The 19,661-nt window shown below is 40.4% G+C and overlaps 1 protein-coding gene across 2 annotated transcripts in view; it reads right to left on the bottom strand.

Moving 5' to 3' along the window:
- Positions 1-1,811: 1,811 nt before the first annotated feature.
- RAD18 (RAD18 E3 ubiquitin protein ligase) overlaps positions 1,812-19,661 on the bottom strand; it is a 104,823-nt gene continuing 86,973 nt past the window's right edge. Inside the window, exons 12-13 of one of the 2 annotated variants that reach the window (XM_036099893.2) lie at positions 12,887-12,949; positions 1,812-3,325 (exon numbers count right to left, since the gene is read on the bottom strand). In XM_036099893.2, the coding sequence (XP_035955786.1) occupies positions 3,223-3,325; positions 12,887-12,949 (166 nt within the window). In that variant the 3' untranslated portion in view covers positions 1,812-3,222. The remainder of the gene's footprint in view (positions 3,326-12,886; positions 12,950-19,661) is intronic. The other variant, XM_036099894.2, reaches the window with a different exon arrangement.

Raw genomic sequence — 19,661 nt, 5'->3', positions numbered from 1 at the left:
AAGAGGAGATTGTGACGCAAACATGTGCAAGCGAAGAGGAAAGATCATCTAAGGACACAGCAAGAAGGCGGCCATCTGCAAACCACGGAGAGAGATCTCAGAAGAAACCAACCCTACTGACTTCATCTTGGACTGCCACCCTCCAAGAACTGGGAAGGAAAAAAAAAATCCTTTTGTTTAAGCCACCCAGTCCCTGGCACTTGGTTACGGCAGCCTGAACAAACGCTGCATGAGGGTTGCCCTGGGTGTTGTAGTATGTTCAGAAGCATCCTTGGTCTCTACCCACCGATAGCAGTGGCAATCCCCTAACGCTACAGTTGTGACACCCAAAAATGTCTCCACACATTGCCAAATGTCTCCTAGGGGCAAAATCTTCCTCCCTGCCCTATGGAGAAACAGCCCTACTGAGAACCACCATTTCGGATGGCCTCTGGTCACCTCCGTTTTCCCAGTGCTCAGTGATGCAGGAAACAAAGGCAGAAAAAAAATTATTAAATTTCCTTACTACCTATACCCCACTGACAAGTCCTTGAAACAGGCAGAGTGACATTCCTCTAGGAACTCTGCTGCCTAGATGTTAATACTTTGTTAAAGGCAAAAGGCAATCTTAGTCCAACCCCCAGGATCCTGTAAATCTACTTTAACATATAAAAATTCCTTTGGAAACTTCCTTTATCTCTACCCCCATAAGATACAGGTTGGCAATCATCCTCCAAGCATATGACCCACTGATATACATCTGAAAAGTCTCATGACTGAGTTTTTACTAAACAGTAATAAATAACCTTTTCCTAACAATTGCTAGCCCCCTTTCCTAACAATAGTTAGCCCCCTCAGGATCCTGGGGAACTCTTGTTGTCAAAATACCTGGGAGGCTTATGCTATCCCTAAACCCCTCCCAACTTGAAAGTATATAATGGGCCACTCTTCATGACCCCAGTGCAGCTCTTTCTGCCCACGGGTCCTGTCCCTGTGCTTTAATAAAACCATCTTTTTGCACCAAAGACGTCTTAAGAATTCTTTCTTGGCTGTCGGCTCTGAACCCTAACATCTTTCCTACATCACTCGGCACAATGATGGCTACCTAAGAAGATAATCATATATTTTCTGAATAAAGTCACCTGCCTGGTTCCCCATCTTGGGTCTCACTACTCCCTTGCAAACTCCTTTTGCTGTGTTTAAAAAAAAAGAAAAAGGGGGCGCCTGGGTGGCTCAGTTGGTTAAGCGACTGCCTTCGGCTCAGGTCATGATCCTGGAGTCCCGGGATCAAGTCCCGCATCGGGCTCCCTGCTCTGCAGGGAGTCTCCTTCTCCCTCTGACCCTCCCCCATCTCATGCTCTCTCTCTCTCTCATTCTCTCTCTCTCAAATAAATAAATAAAATCTTTAAAATAAAATAAAATAAAGAAAAAAAAGAAAAAGGAAAAGAAATAAAAGGCTCAAAATGGAGTCACTTGCCCCCACAACAGCAACCACAACTTAATTGCATTGCAGGAATGTGGCCTCACACTGGAATTTCCTGATCAGCATTACTGAGGTCTTCTGCAAGATAGACCCTAGCCCTTCCCTCAAAAGGTGACCTTGCCTACACCAATCCTTTCTTTTCTTTTGCTAATGACTTCCGTCCTTCCTTCCAACCCTGTTTCTGCCTTTAAAAACCATCCATTTTGTATGGCAACTTGGTGCTCCTTTCTACTTGTAGATGGGATGCTGCCTGATTCATGAATCCCTGAATAAAGCCAATTAGATCTTCATATTTACTTGCTTGGATTTTGTTTTTTTCAGCTGCAATTGAAGTAGTAATTACTTCCAGTTTAATTTATAGTAGGCTGTGCAATTTTTAATGAAACAGTTTTCATTTTAGCATAATTTCTGGCAATTCAGTGACGTAAATATCACATCAATGTTAAACTTTATTTTGCTTGATATTGCTCACTTACCTCACATCAGATCCTTTGATAGATTCAGTGAGTGGTGCTACTTTTAGTTTCCTTAATGCACCACTCATAATTTAGCAGATGAAATGACTATGACAAATTCTTACATAACCATCTGAAGCTCACGGAACTCAAAAAGAAAACAAATGGCCTTTTAAGTGTGCAAGCGCTGAACTCTAAGTCATAATGAGACTCCACACATTATCCAGAAACCCAAAGCATACCAAAGAGCCAAAGTCAATGGAGACATTCTTTGGAAAGGGGAAGTCACAAACGCCTCTCTGGCACATTCATAAATTTGTTGTCTTAACATTGGCGCGTGTGCTGTCATGTTATTTGAAAGCTGATGTGTTTGGGCTGGGAGTGATGTGGGGGCAGGGGTGGAGAGGGCTGACTCTGAGATGGTGAAGAGCGGCGTTAGGAACTCGGGAAGAACTGGGAACTGATGGACATTTTGCACAGAGACAATTTCTGACCAAGTCTTTCCAGTGATTTGTAGCTTGTACTCAACTATCCATAAGACACTATTTCCAGGACATTATTTTAAATTGATACAGTCTCTTCATTTACAAAATTCATTTATTGCATACTTTTTGTTTAATAGCTGGGAGTCAGAGTCGTAAAGATTTGATTTACCCAAGTGAAAAAAAAAAAAAGACTAATATCATTTTGAAGTGCCATTTCCAAAGAATATGCCAATGTTTCAAAGTTAGTGTTTGTGACTTTTAGTTTCGATACAAACATCCTACTCCAAGTGACAAATGACTACATTAAACTCGGGCAATGACCATCACGTAACTGCTTGTGACAGGCATGCTGGCATCTGGGCATCAGGGGCTGACACACACCAAAGAGGTGATTTTATGACAACCTGCCTTTCCAGAAATACAAAGGCTCTTAACTCCTCAGCTGCTCCTTGTGACAGAGAGGTTGAAAAGAATCCTTTTCTCAAGTTAGTCTCTACATGGAAGAGGAGAATGTCTTAAGGATATCCTGAAATTTAGAAACAAAACTCTTTGTCAAGAGGTCTGTGTACTCTGCAAAGTTGGCAGACGTGTGGCTGTCAATATTTTTAGAGAAAGATGCTTTAGAGACAGGGGATAATTGACCAAGTGAGGATGTTTCAGAACTTATTTTTCCCAAGAAAGGCAAAAAGTATGAAAATCAGCTAACCATCATATTGAGAAGTCAACACCTTCACTTGGGCATTTATGAATATGAAGTCTGTGTGGCAACCCAAAGTGCCACACTCCAATCACCACACTGGAAAAGTCAGCAAAGCCCTCACTAATTCCTATTCCGCTTATTTCTCGGCTCAATCTCAGCACCCTCTGCTGATCTTGTACGACGATTCTGTCTTGGACTCATTTCTGTATCTTGAAGATCATTTCTGAAAACAGAAAAAAGGAAACAGCATCTCAGAAAATAATGATCATGATTATTCTACAGCAGCTTCTAGCTGACAAGTGCTTTCACATGCACTATTTCATTTAAACCTCCAAACAGTTCTCTACTCCAATGGCAAGTCTATAATAATTATCATTACTGTTATTATTATACACATTTTGTAACTGAGAAAACAGTGACTAAGCAAAGATTACAGGCCATAAGTGACAGAAGCAGGAACTGAATCCCTTTCTTCTGAATCAAAATCTAGAATAGCTTTATGCTTTGCTTAACATGAAGAAAACTGCAAAAAAAAAAAAAAAAAAAAAGGTGCTGGTATCCTAACAACAAGACAAAGTCAGTGTCTAACAAAATCATTCTCTTGATCCTGAGAGCTCAGGTTGTAAGGCAGGAAAACAAAATTCCAAAGAAAGATAAGCCCCACCAAAGAGAGGTGGACCACACAAATTCTCTCACTTTTTTTTTTTTTTAAAGATTTTATTTATTTATTTGACAGAGAGAGACAGCGAGAGAGGGAACACAGCAGGGGGAGTGGGAGAGGGAGAAGCAGGCCTCCCACCCAGCAGGGAGCCAGATGTGGGGCTCGATCCCAGGACCCTGGGGGATCACGACCTGAGCCGAAGGCAGACACTTAACAACTGAGCCACCCAGGCACCCCAAATTCTCTCACTTTTGACACAGAACTGGAGAAAGGTGGCTGTTGTACAACCAGGTAAGAGGACATGAGCTAACATTTTAATGAATTCTGAACTATGGGCTAGTACCAAAGACCCCTCACACAAGGAGAAGCCACATGCACTGGCAAGCTCTTTTCCAGGAGCCTCAAGTCAAGTGCTCATAAGAAAGACTGGGAGCAGGGCGGGGAAACTGAGGAAAGCCCACTTTGATGGCACAGGATAAAGCTGGTGAATGGGGGTGACAGGGGTCAGGCAGAAAGCCCTACGTCTTCCTGGGACTGTTCTCTCCTATGAAGTGAGAGCTTTCAGCTGCTGAGGGAAACTCACTGGCCCATGGGAATCAGGCAAAGATCTACTATCTCTGGAGGAGGGGCAGAATGCTTGAATGGGAAGTTTGCTTGAATGGGAAGAATAGGAAATCATTTGCAAGAACACTGGCAAAGATTCTTTGCTGCTGGGGAAATGGTAGAAATAAAAACCTCTACCTCTGGAGGAAGGGCAGAAAATCATCTTGGGCTGATGATCTCAAACAATACCAAGCAAAGGCTTGGGCAAGGCATTCTGACTACCATTGGGGGGGGGGGGTCAGGGAGGTGGCAGAGAAAGCTCCACCCCCAAGATCCAGGCATACAGGGCCTGCCCAAGACCACAGCTGGAACAAGACAACATAGAGCCCCAGCAGGCTCCTACCAGTAGCCAAGCACCAAGTAATTGGCAGTAGCAGTAAACTGCTGAAGGAGAGGTCAGGACATGGAGAGATGGCCCTCTGGGATGCAAGCATGCAGACAAGGCTGAAAGGTAAATAAGAACAAAATCATTGAACAAAAGCTTCCCACAACCCAGCCCCCACACTAAGCACAAGGTAAAAGCAGCCCACTGGTTGAGGAACTTGATGCCTCTGATACACTGAAGGTCATGTTAGGAACCAGGAAATTCCAACCTGGGTCAACTCCCCACACTAATGGCCTAAGAGAAGAAGCAGCATGCCCATTTCCAGGCACAAAGTCTATTTTTACCTCAGTATCTATGGCCCTTCTCAGGATGTCTAGCATCCACACAAAATGTACAATGCACAAAGAAGAAAAACCAAATAAAAAGTCCATTGTCAAGATATAAAGTAACCAAGAGACACAGACAGAATGACCCACATGTTGGAACCATCAGACTAAAACTTTAAATAACTATGATTAATATGGTAAAGGCTCTACGGATAAGCTGGAGGACATACATGGACAGACGGCTCCAGGGGTGGCTCTGAAAGACAAAGATCGGTACTGTCCCTCCCTCTCCGTACCTCCCAGAGTCTAAGAGGTTCCTCCCCCACTGTCAGTACTGTTGCTTTCTCCACCTCCACAAAATCACATGTTCCTTTTTATTAGATGTAACTTTACCTTTTCTTTAATCATTCTCTACTCACACCCAGTCCTTTGACCCAGAAGAGTCGGATGTGAGAGGGTAAGGGCATTTTTATTAAACTTTTCAGAGACTCATTATGTTCCCCACTTTTTTTTTTTTAAGATTTTATTTATTTATTTATTTGACAGAGAGAGAGACACAGTGAGAGAGGGAACACAAGCAGAGGGAGTGGGAGAGGGAGAAGCAGGCTTCCTGCGGAGCAGGGAACCCGATGTGGGGCTCGATCCCAGGACCCTGGGATCACAACCTGAGCCAAAGGCAGACGCTCAACGACTGAGGCTCCCAGGTGCCCTTATTTTCCCCACTTTGATGCATGTGGGCCATAGTAAGAAGACTCAGTGAGTAGTGTACTCAGCCAAGTCGTCACTAGCCTTTTTGATTTAGGACAGGAGTTGGCAAACTCTTTGAGTAAAGGACTAGATATTTTGGGCTCTGAGGGCCATACAATCTGTCACAACTACTGGATTCTGTTGTAATCGTGAAAAGAACCACAGCCAGCAGAGAAACAAATGTGTGTGGCTATGTGCCAATAAAACTTTATTAACAAACAGAGAGCAGGCCAGATTTGGCCTATGGGCCATAGTTTGCTGATCCCTGACCTAGAACCATATCAGTCCAGCAAGTGAATCCAACAACCTGAATCAGAATTAAGTGTGAATCCTCTAGGACCCCTCTTGGCCAACCTGCTACCCAGAGGGTGTACCAATCTGGCCAGTATACGGTTGCTGTTAGGAGAAAGAAACAAGCATCATGCCCAGGAATAATTAAGAAGGAACCCTGAGTTTCTGAAATAGGTAAATATATAACCACAAAACCCTTTCTGTACTAATCATTACCCAGAAAGTGGCCAAAAGGAGAGGATTCCGTTCTGGGGACAGCAGCGTTCAGTGACCAAACTTCCTTACTAAGGTATGTGGACCAGAAGATGAGGGAGTTGATAATTTTAAAGGAGGCCATTCCAACATTCAATAATATTAGATGCCTGTAGATTGTAGGGAGGATAAAAAGTCCAGTGAATCCCTTGACCATCAGCCCATTATTGATTCCAGTCAGTCCCTTCAAAGAATGTGCCCTTATTATTGATATGTACATGAGTGACCCAGATGGTTCACTCAGCACCCTTCAGGTTTGCAGCCTCAAAGCAGGGTATCTGCCAATCTGTGGCCTTCATGACCACTTTTATGACCTGTTTAATCTTAATTACCTCTTTAAAGGTTCCATCTCCAAATATAGTCACATTGGAGGTTAGGGCTTCAGCTTATGAATTTTAGAGGGACAAAATTCAGTCCATAAGAGCAATTCAGTCCATGGATCAGGCCATTCAGTTTGACAAGAACCTAGTAGCAAGCAAACAGCTATTTTTCAAAAGGAGTGTAACTGGTAGCTATGCTAGGCTGGACACAAGTCCAAAATCCCAAAGGGTGCCTCTAGGTGGAGGCTGCCTCCCTTTCTCAGAGACTCCAATCAGGAAAATCATTAGTCTTAAGACTTGTAGCTCTAAGGGGTCATTAGGGTTGTGGGACCGCAAGGGTATTAGCACTTCTCTATGTGTGGCTCTTCCCTATCAGAGAATTTGCTCTGGTACTTATTGGATGTGAAATTAGGAGTACATAACACATCAACTCCTAAACACATCCAAATTTAAAAACAATAGTACAATGAATTAGCCCAAAGGGCCCCATCTACAAGGTCACATTAGCTTCCCTTCCCCATTGTGAACCTTACCCAAATCCCATAAAGTCAATTCAGGTGCTTCCTTTCCCCACAGGACAGGGTAGGATGGTGAATCTGGTACCTATATCCAACAGAACCATAAAATCCCTTCCCAAAGTTCAGAAGCACATCCAGACTGGTAGATAGCCTTTCATCTCCTTTAGGGACAGGGGAACCTCAACTCCACTTCTTCTTCTTTTTTTAAAGATTTATTTATTATTTGAGAGAGAGAGAACGGGAGGGGAGGGGCAGAGGGAGAGGGAGCAAGAATCCCAAAGTGGACTCAATGCTAAGCACAGGGACCAACATGGGGCTTGATCTCATGACCCTGAGATCACAACCTGAGCTGAAACCAAGAGTCAGTTGCTTAACTGAGCGAGACACCCAAGCACCCCTCAGCTCCAATTCTAATCAACAAAACCAGAATAGCCAAAACAATTCCAAAAAAGAAAAATTTACTGACAACACCAAATGCTGGTGAGGATGTAGAGCAAGAAAAATTCTCATTCACTGCCAGTGGGAATGCAAAATGGCACAACCACTCGAACAAAGTTTGGCAGTTTCTTACAAAATTAAATATAGTCTGACCATACAATCCAGCAATTGTACTCCTTGGTACTTCCCCAAGGGCACTGAAAACTTATTTCCACACAAAATCCTGCACTTTGTTTTTAATTAGAATATTTTATATATTGCATATATATTGTATATATATCACTTTAATCATAATTGTCAAAACTTGGAAGCAACCAAGATGTCCTTCAGTAGGTGAATGGATAAATGAACTGTAATACTCCAGACAATGGAATATTATTCAGCATTAAAAAGAAATGAGCTATCAAACCTCAAAAAGACATGGGGCAATCTTAAATGAATATTACTAAGTGAAAGGAGCCAATTTGAAAAGGCTACATACTGTAGGATTCCAACTAAACGACATTCTAGAAAAAATAAAACTATAAAGACAGAAAAAAATCAGTGGTTGTCAGGAACTTGGAGAGAAGGAGAGATGAACAGGTGGAACATAAAGGATTTTTAAGGCAGGGAAACTATTCTGTATACTATAATGGTGGATACATGTCATTATACATTTGTTAAGACCATACACTATAAAATACAAAGAATGAACTCTGATGTAAACTGGAAAAAGAAAGTTAGAGGCCTCATACTAGCTGATTTCATGACATTATAAAGCTGCAGTAATGAAGACAGTGTGTGTTATTGGTGAAAAGGCAAACATATAGATCAATAGAGCAAAACAGTGATTCCTGAAATAGACCCACACATATATATCCAATTGATTTTTGATGAAGGTACCAAAGTTATTAAATGGAGAAAGGATAGTTTCTTCAATAAATAAAGCTGGAACAAATGGAGACCCACATGTAAAAGAGAAAAATTGAATTTCAATCCATACTGTGCACCATTTACAAAAATCAACTTGAAATAGATTATAGACTTAAATGTAAACCCCAAAACTTCTAGAATGTAACAGAACACCATTGGGTTAGGTAAAGATTTCCTAGGTAGGACACAAAAAAGCACCATATGTAAAAGAAAAGAAAAAAATTGATAAATTAGATTTCATCAAAATTTAAAACTGCTCTTTGAAAAACACTATCAAGAAAATGAAAAGGCAAGCCATAAAGTGGAAGAAAATATTTGCAAAACACGTTTCTGATAAAGAACTCATAAATCTCAAAAGTAAAAAACCACCCAATTTACTAAATGGGCAGAAAATTTGAGGAAGCACTTCATCAAAAGACATAGGGATGGCAAATATGATGTGAAAGGAAGTTCAACATCATCAATCCTTAGGGAAATGCAAATTAAAATGACAAAAAAAAAATACTACTATAACTCTATTAAAATGGCTTTAAAAATAAAGAGCATAACCAAGTACTGGCCAAGATATGGAGCAACTAGAACTCTCATACATTGCTGGTGGAATACAGCTGGGCAGTTTCTTATCAATTGAACATACACTTACCATATGATGCCATTCCTAGGTATTTACCAAAGAGAAATGAAAACTTATGTCCACACACAATACTGTACTCAAATCCTTCTAGCAGTTTTATTCGTAATCCCCCAAATCTGGAAACAACCCAAATATGCCCATCAGCTGTTGAATGGGTAAACAAAATGTGTTGCAAAAGAATTCTCATGGGGTTAAGATGAAATTCAGATTAACGGAGAAAATTATTCTTTTCTGATTTTATGAGAGTATTAGAGAAAGCTATTTCCTAAAATTTCCTCTTTAAGGCACTATGAGATAAAGAGTTTAAAACAATTCGTAAATGAAATCCTTATCCATTCACAGGTTCTTGAAGTCACAGAAGCTGTGTCACTAACAGCTAGAATCCACTAATGAGTGTATTCAGATCTAATAAACATTGACTGACATATTCACTCACTCATATACTTACTGAGTGCCCATTATGGGCCACCCAGGCACTATGCTACACACACGAAGATTCAAGGTCCAATGCACATGCTCTCTAGAAAGGCAGTCAAGTGGTAAGTGCAGAGTGCTGCAGGAGCAGACTCAGGGGCTTCTGAATGGAACGGTGGAGAAAAGAATGACAATTCCCATCTAGATGAGGAAAAGGGAAAAGGCAACTGAGGCAGAAGCAAAGGCACTGAAGCAAGGTAACAGGACTCTCTGAGGTGACCGTGAGTAGTTCAGCTTAGCTGAAACAAGGAGTTGTGGGGTGCAGACGGGATGCACGCATATGAAATTCCACGAGCCAGTAGGTCGGCTGGGGCCATGACAGTAAGAGCCTTGGATGCTGGCGAGTCCGTGAAGGACTTTAAAGTCCAACAGGAAGAACAAAGTGTGTTTCATATCTCACCGGCCGAATGAACTGTAACGACTAGAGGCAGCGAGGCATGGACGGCTGTTGCAGCAAAGCTAGAGAGAAGAGCAAAGGGCCTGTAGCCAGCTGTGGCACAAAGGGCTGACAGAGATATCACAGAGGGGCTGCGCAAGGTGGGGGCCCCAGAAGCAGCATTAGCAACACGTGGGACCGTGTTAAAAATGCAAACTATTAGGCCCCACCCCAAATCTACTGAATCACTCTTCGAATTGGGTAAAGCCCAATAATCTGTGTTTTAACAAGTCCTTCAGATGTCTGTGATGCATATTTAGGTCTTACCTATATGACTTTTGCAGCTGACTGAATATGACAGGTCAGGGTGAGTGAGAGGTTGAAAATGATTCCTAGGTGTCTGGCTGGAACAGTGGGGCAGACTACCATACTCCACTAACTGAGAGAGGGGACAGCAGAGGGCCAGCAGCTCTGGAGAGAAGGGACTTAGACTCTCTGGGGCAGACAGATTTTCCTCACATTTTATATATTAAACAAATTGAAACCTAGAATTGTGAAATGATATACCAGGACCATTTCTCTTACTGTTTTCATCCTGTTTGATGTAAATATATTTTATAGGTCAAAACAGTAAGATGAACCAGTATTTATAGACATAAGAACCCAAGGCCAGTCTGTAGAAAATAGTTTTTGGTTTTTTGCTGCTTATGAAAATATTGTTTTATATGGAGCACTATGTTGCTAATAGAACCTCTCAATCATTTATGGAATTAAGAGAAAGAGAATTGGAACTGAAATAGTATGTTCTAGGACCACCATCTCAAATATGCCACTTGTGGTACCACAAAACATGCCCATAAGCTTAAGATATAGAACTGCCAATTTTTGTTTAAAAGTAAAGCTATGGAGGCTTTTCCTGATTCTGCCTCTAAAGCTACATTATGGCATAAGCTTGTTTGAACTGTTCTATGCTCAGCTGAAGTCAGGAGGCCTGGATTCTGATCTTCACAGTGCCACTAACTAGCTGTGGACCTTGACCTGGTCAATTTACCACTCTGGAGTCCAGTTTCCTTCTCTATAACATGAAGGGATTAGATGAGATGAACACTTAGATCCTTCTAGCTGTAGCATTTATTATTTTTGAGGATCAATCGATGCGCTTGGTCTTCTAAGTGCTTTCTTATGATGACTTTTGGAGGCCATCGTTACTGAGAATGGGCTTGGGTGCAGGAACTCTGGCTACAATGTGTCATAGCCATTGGTGTCAGGCTTAGTTCAGCATGAACAGGATGGTTCCTGGTACAAGAGGAAATAGCTAAGCAGTGGCCTTCTTTCCCAAAATGCAAAGTTAAATAATGCTTAGGTGAGAGTAATGCAGCCAAAATCTCAAACTTTCATAAAACATTACTGTTTGAACCACCAAATATCTCATTGGCCTGATAAACCTCCTCATAATGCTTTCCCTGGATACAGCACACTTCCCATTCTCCCAGTGATTCAGCTATGAAACTACAAAATCTCAGCACAGTGAACTTCTCCTTCTTTGTAAAGACAGTATACAGCTTAATGGTCCAAAGGGCTGACTTTTGGCACATTGGTTACAATCTTAGCTCCATTACTTACCACTTATTGCTGAGTGACCTTGGGATGGAAATTTACCTCTTCAAGCCTCAAAGAGGCTTTAAAAAAGGTGAAGAGGTCAACAGTATCAAATCTGCTAAATCAATGAAGGTTTTGACTATGGATTTAGCAACGTGGAGTTCTTTGATGACCTTAGTGAAAATGATTTCAGATGAATGATGGAACTGGCTGAGAATGTGGAAGAGTAAGTGGAGATAAAGAAGTGGAAAATGCAGGTAGAGACCATCCATTAAGAAAGGAAGGAAAGATACAACAGTGGCTGCAGGATGAGATGGAGTGAGAGGAGAGACTGAATGAGTTGTTATTTGTTGCTTGGCTGGTTTTAAGATAGAAAGATTTAAGCAGGCTGAAAACCCAATGACAAAGATACAGCTGAGAGGGAGAGGTTGCCAGACAAAGGTTCCTGACAAATGGGTAGGAATGAGGGAGGAGGAATTAGCCTCTGATAAGACATCCCTTTATTATAAAAGGAGGCAATTATAAAATGAGGAATAAAATATGTACACATACAGGCACATTTATACATTTGGTGTTGGAAAGATGAGGACTCCCACATAATGGCTTCTATTTTCTCTACAAAGGAAGAGAAAAGGTCTCCAGCTGGGGGTGCAGCCACTGGAAAGAGGTGAGGTTTCAAATAATCCTTGTGAAGAACCAGACAAAGAAATGACCACAGAAACAGTAAAACTTCTAGACAGTTTGGAGGGCCCACTGAAGTGTAATCACAAAATTACAGTGAAACAAAGCTTCCCCATTGTACTGCAGATCACTCCTGCAGGTGGAGATTGAGAATGTAATATTCTTTGGCATTGTTCCTCTCCTCCTTACCTACCAGTAGGACCTGGAATAGGTCCCCTCCACCACTCTAATTTCCCAGACAGATTCCTAAATGCTAGCCGGAGAAGGAATCAAACTGCATTTATTCTACACTAAACACTTTTGACTGGGAACATCTAGGAAAGGACTCAAAGTTTTATAAACACTCTGAGCCAGTGCTTACGGCTAAACTGTTAATTTCTCACTGGAACAATCTGTCTTTAGAAAAACAACTTCTGACAAGTAATCAGAGTTATTACAGTGGGATTCCCTTTCTAAGCAAAAATGTATAGAAACAAACAAGTAGTAAACTGGAAATCTTTACCTTAATGTGTGTGAATTATTACCTTCTTAAATCAGAAAGCACAAATATTCTTTTGTTTGAAAATCAACTGCATGGAATTATAATTTCTCAAAGTAGACACTTATTTCTTGATGATGAGAACTCACCTATGTGATGCTTCCCAGGCTTCCTCTTCTTCTAAAAGATCTCTTATGATGTCTGAACTGGAACTAAAAGGACATGTACATCAATATTGTCAGACAATAAAAAGACCGTATGGTTCCATTTATATGAAATTCTAGAAAATGCAAACTAATCTCTAGTGACAGAAAGCAAATGAACAGACCAGTGATTACCTGCAGGGGCAGGGGATGGGCAAGGAGAGATTACAAAGTGGCACAAGGAAACTGTGGGAGTGGATACGTTCATCATCTTGATTGTGAAGATGATTTCATAGCTGTATACATGTATCAAAACTCATCAAACTGCGTGTTTTAAATATTTGCAGTTTATTATACATCAATTTCAATAAAGGTGTAAAAAAACTTAATAAACTAGCAATAATAAATAAAAAATCATTAAAGCTTAAATAAATCTGTCAACATAAAACCTGCATTCAAATACAATATAGTCACAAGCCTTTTTAATCTCCCATGGCAACCAAAGATCAAACTGTGTTTTAAAAACTGCACTCTAGTAATAAGATTCACAAAGAGACATTAAGTTCCTAAGTGGCTTTTAGTCCCTTTGTAGCCAAAATAAAGTAAAATTTAATTAATCTGAACTGTGCTAATAATGGAATTCGTTAAAATGCAACCTGGCTTAAAGTGTTGCATAATCTTTGGTCTATCTGCGCAGGGTACAGGATAAAATAAGGTTATAGAGGGCATATATTATTTCTTTAAAAGAAAAAAGTGGGGATGCCTGAGTGGCTCAGTCAGTTAAGCGTCTGCCTTTAGCTCAGGTCATGATCCCAGGGTCCTGGGATCGAGTCCCGCATCGGGCTCCCTGCTCAGCGGGAAGCCTGCTTCTCCCTCTCCCACTCCGCCTGCTTGTGTTCCCTCTCTCGCTGTCTCTCTCTCTCTGTGTCAAATAAAAAAAAAAAAAAAAAGATCATTATGTGACTAATAAAAGCGAGTATCTTTTTAAAAAATAAAAATTAAATAAATAAATAAATAAAAGAAAAAAGCGTTCCAAGGCTTTTAGCATCTTGTTCTTACCCAAATAAATTCTTACCAAATAAATGAAAAGAAAAAAAAGATGTACATCAATAGCAAAAAAGCATTTCTTTAGGCACCCAAGACAAAGAATGTGAAGGGCATTACATGAGACAACTCAGAAATAGGAGTCACTACCCCAGGGTGGAGAAGGCTAAAACAATGGAATAACTTTCTCCTGGATGAGAAACAACAGGATTGGATATGTCTGTGCCAATCATCTTCTAATGATACTCAGATAACGAAAGTCTAAAAATTATGGAGACATAAAGTGCCAATGAATCATTCTCAACAGTTACTGACAAATGACTTTGAAGCAATGTTTGCCTGGGGTGCATGAAAACAAGGCAACAACCATCAATCAGTACTGCTCTGTGCCAAGTATTGTTCTCAAGGGGTACTGCCCAAATCCCAAGCCTCTCCAGGAGCTACATGCAGGAGCCCTGCTGACTATGGTTCACATGTATAACGGCCTGTGTGGGGCGATTCCATGTAGTGACCCTCCAATATAGCTAGCTCAGTGGTTCGCAGGCATTTCAGGATAAGGATCCTCATACGTTTAGTATTGGTGGCTTGAGAAAATACATAATAACAAAGTATTATAAACTTAGTAATACTTTTAGTCTATATTTTTTTCATTACAGTGGCACATGCTGGACAGTGAAAAAACAGTTGTACCTGCATTTGTGAGACACTCTTATTATGTCTAAAGAGAATTCTTTTTTTTTTTTTTAGATTTTATTTATTTATTTGAAAGAGAGAGAGAGAGCATGGGGCGGGGGGCGGGGGGGGCGGTCAGAGGGAGAAGCAGGCTCCCCACCAAGCAGGGAGCCCGACCCAGGACTCGATCTTGGGACTCTGGGATTATGACCTGAGCCGAAGGCAGACGCTTAATAGCTGAGCCACCCAGGCGCCCCAAAACTGAAGTTGTTTTAATGTAACTTTTTTTTTCTCTTCTCTCTCCTGTCTGATACCATCACCCACTCTTCTTTACCTGGACAGAGCTAAGGCAGTGTTTCTCAACCCTTTTCCTTATCATTCCCCACCTAAGGAGCTTTTTTAGACTTTTTCTTTTTTCATAATCGCCCTTCCATGAGATTTTAATACTGAAATATAATGTGTACCTGTTTATATATTGTATGTGTCTGTGTATATATATGCTTTTTACACAGAATAGGTTGGTTTTTTGTTTATGTGTGTGTGTGTGTGTGTGTGTTTTGGTCATCCAGCCTCCTCGCTGCCAAGAACCAAGTTCCATCCACTAGGGAGCTCCTATCGAGAACCCATGAGCTAAGGGAATGGGGGTTAAAGGGTGGTCATGCAGCTCTGGGTGCTGGTAGGTGTCACAGGGCTAGAAGAAATAAAGTGTGCTTTTTGCCAACACCCCCAACACACACATACAATTTTTTTTTTTTTTAACAGGAAGGTTACAAAGCATCCCTCCTGTTCTAGCTAAGTAAGCAGGACAGCTAGGCCTGTCAACTAACCTAGTAGTCTTGTGGTCAATTTACCTAGGGGCTTTCAAATCACCAGTAGAAATCACTGATTTGTTAAAGGAAAATATTTGCGGTACATTAGTGACATAAACCTAAGCAGTTTTTGCTACACTACCTCAGTGAAAACAGATGGTAGAGGAGGTTCACAAAAAACACTTCTCAAAAATGGTCTGCAATCTCCTCTTGCTCTGTGACTTCAATACCCCTGACCAGACATGCTGCCCAGCTCCCGACTTCCTCAGTTCTCGCCACCTTCCCTTCCACCCCAGCTTAGTCACTGACCTGAATGACATACACTTTGGAAGGTCTGAACTTTACCTACAGTGATGTTTCAGGATTATCTGCTATATCTGCTACTCCGATTCTAGTCACCACTAAGAAACTGAAAGTTGGGGTGCCTGGATGGCTCGGTCAGTTGAGCCTCATATTCTTGATTTCAGCTAAGGTCATGATCTCAGGGTTATGAGATCAAGCCCCAGATCAGCTTCCGTGCTGGGTGTGGCGCCTGCTTAAGATTCTCTCTCTCCCTCTTCCTCTGTCCCTCACCCCCTGCCCCCCAAAAACAACTAAGAGTTGACGCTAGTACAATTAAAACAGCAGAGAGACTTGTTGGTTCCTTTTCAAAGTAATGCATTCACCATATTCTATTTAAAAACCGCCTTCCCAAAATTATACATACAGTTTCACAAAAGGGATTTTACAAACAGACAACTGGGCACAATAGTCAGTATTACTAAAAATTAACACTCACGGATCTCTTCCTTGTGGATAGAAGTAATTAATATTTTTGAAGTCTTAGTCATTTTACTATGCCTTGGAGATCAAAAATTCCTTTCATATACTTTCAAGACATCTAAAAAGTCCTCCACAGGAGAAAATAAATTACTCACTCTGGTATACATGGGGTCAGAACATGTACGAGCCTACACAGCTATAGCTTTTCATTCTCAGACAAGAACTTTGTCAGAGTAAATTTGAGCTCCTCTATTATTTGGGTTTGAACATTCTGGTAGACCATGTTTTAAGAAGCTGGATGAATATGAGGTCAGGTACATGAAAGTCACAGCTCTCTATATAAGGGTGTTTAAACTGTGCTCTCTGATGTTACCATTAGTCCAGGCTAGAGCAGAAATTATTCTATAGATTAAATACACATGAGAAGGACTCACGGACAAAAATATCAATCTTGAATTCTATGGAATTCCCAACCTCTGTTCAGGAAGATTCTAGTAGATCTATTTAGAACACCCACACTTAATTTTCATACCATTTAACCTTTATTTTCAGCTCAAACTTTCAGAAGTGTAAGCTAAACTGTTTTTGGTTTGTTGGGCTTGGGCCTAATTGGTCTTTCTATAATGTTTTACTCTTGTTATTCTCTCACCAAAAGCAGTAGCACAACATTTTAACAGGCAAAGGAAAACACTTTTTGCATATTTCTTTTGCAGTATCTTATTTCATCTTACTAGTCAAGATTTTACCACGAAAGCTGAAAAGATGCCTAACACCTCTCACAATGGTATGACTGATAAGACTACCCAGAGGATAAGAAATCACAGATTTTAGCATCAAACAGAGTCGAGTTTCAGGGCTGTTTCTGTTGCTTAATATGTAATATTGGGCAATTTACTTAGTCTTTCCGAGTCTTAATATTCTCACGGGTAAGGTCAGGATGGTAACACATGCAGTTCATGGGGATATTTTAAAGATTAATCAATATAACATACAGAATGGTTAGCATAGAGCTTAGCACATAGTAAGTGTTCAATAAATAATGCTTCCATTTTCATATAACCAATCTGGGTCTGAATTACATGAATAACTGCCTCAGCACTATGCTTCCATTTGCGCTAGGAAACCTGATCACTATGTGCTCTATTTTAATCTCTGATTTCCACTGTTTCTATGACACCAGAGTGCAAACTCATCAGAACTTGTTATTTATTCAGCATGGCAGGTACACAAGGTACCGTGGAGTAGAAAAAATGCAGCATCTGCTATAAAAAATCCTGTGGATTAAAGATTACTTATAAGTGGGAGTTTTCTATTATCTAATAGTTACTCCACCACCCTCCCCCACTAGCCCAACTCTTCTCATAATTATGGCATTAACCTGAGAGTGCTTGAGTATATCAAACCCAAAAACAAAAACAAAAAACTCCTTAAGTATAGACCACTGGAGGACTGATGGAGAGCACACAGTGCCACCAGACAATGGTATTTAACTAAATGCTGCCGGCTCCCATGAATCCTTCCTCAAACCCTTCTTTTTAGTAATTTGTTCTTATTCTCCGGGGTAAGTAGCAGCTTATATGCCTAATATGTTAGCAGCAGGCTAACAGTAAAATGTTAGAATAATAAACATCCTATGTTCGGGGCGCCTGGGTGGCTCAGTTGGTTAGGCGACTGCCTTCGGCTCGGGTCATGATCCTGGAGTCCCGGGATCGAGTCCCGCATCGGGCTCCCTGCTCTGCAGGGAGTCTGCTTCTCCCTCTGACCCTCCTCCCTCTCATGCTCTCTGTCTCTCATTCTCTCTCTCGCAAATAAATAAAATCTTAAAAAAATAAAATAAAATAAAATAAACATCCTATGTTCAAACAAGAAATCATTCAATGTTGACCATGACAAAAAAAACCATTTTTTGAGCAACTACTTCTACAAACCACTGTAATAATTCACCAAATGTGCATTAGCTTTAATTCATATAAGCAGCCTAGGTTTTATCTCCACAGATGGACAAAGGATCAGAGACATTAAAGTAATTAAAAAAAAAAAAAAACAGGGATATGAATGCAAAGCTCATCTTCTTTTTACCACACTGTGCTGCTTCAAATAGTTGCAGAATGAAAAATGCTATTAGTCTACAAGAGTTAAAAAATACTACTTCCTCCTATACACTCATCAATAAGGTTTATCAGACAACCATCAACAAGGCTCATGGATAAAGCAGAGCTAAGAGTTTCACTGCTCTCCATTACATCTAGAAAAATATAAAATGAAGCTAGCTTCAGATACAAGAATAAGAACTTTTTTATCAAGTAAAACATGGTAAATCCTTAAGAAGAGATGAAGCAAACCTTACCTAAAACTAAGGTTATGTTCAATTTACAAAGCATTCACAATATATAATCATCTCATTTGTTTTTTAGAATCACCCAGGGAGGTTAACCCAGCAAGAAACTATCCTTCCATTTTATCAACAGGCCAAGTGAAGCCCAGGGAAATTAATCCAACAATCGGCCACATGCCGGGGACCATTCTAGAGTCAGAAAACCATGACTGAGATGAACTTCCACAAACAAAAACGCCTGCCTGCTAGGTAGGGGGATCTCACAGACACACATACATTTCAAGGACTTGATGTCATAATATCTTAGGTGAGGATACGTTCCCCCCCAGAACAATGTTGCATTCATCCGAAGGACAGTAAGCTCATTTATCACCTAGTTTAAGCTCTTCTGAAAACACAAAAGATGTGACAGAACTATTCTATGTCCCCACATTTCTCTAAAAATTTCAACAAATAAAAATCACCACCTGAAACACGGTGAACCATTTAGCTTTCAGGGGTATTTTGAAGTTTATAAATGTTCCCAGAAAAAAATGCTAGAATAAAGTACAAACAGTACTGTATATTAGTAGAAAAAGATTTTGTGGCAACATTAAATTCAATAAATGTCACATTCTTAAAAGTTAAAAAACCAAATGTAATGTCAACCTTCCAAAAGCAACCATGAATTTTTAAAAATACAAGGTATCACTGAATTATAGTAACATAACTTATTGTTTACTTCAATGTTTTTTTTAGATACTGTTTTCTCTTGACCAGAAACATAAACTTATTTAGCAATTTTTCCAATAATCCCAATGTCCCCTAAATTATAAAATCTTATTAATATCTTTGTCTTACGTTACTGCCTGCATCATCAAACTTCATTAACCAATTTATAATAACATTGAAGATAACAATGATTTCCAAAACTTTATTTATTTTATGATTTTATTTATTTATTTGACAGAGAGAGAGAGAGCACAAGCAGGAGGAGTGGCAGGCAGAGGGAGAAAGAGAAGCAGACTCCCCGCTGAGCAGGGAGCCCAACGCAGGACTCGATCCCAGGACCCTGGGATCATGACCGGAGCCAAAGGCAGACGCTTAACTGACTGAGCCACCCAGGTGTCCCCAAAACTTTATTTTAAAGAGTACAGCCTCTTTTCTGTTTAAAGTAGAT

The sequence above is a fragment of the Halichoerus grypus genome, chromosome 1, assembly GCF_964656455.1.
Source record: "Halichoerus grypus chromosome 1, mHalGry1.hap1.1, whole genome shotgun sequence".
In the NCBI taxonomy this organism is placed as follows: domain Eukaryota; kingdom Metazoa; phylum Chordata; class Mammalia; order Carnivora; family Phocidae; genus Halichoerus; species Halichoerus grypus.
Note: the sequence above shows the minus strand (reverse complement) of the source record. Positions and strands in the feature narration are given on the sequence as shown.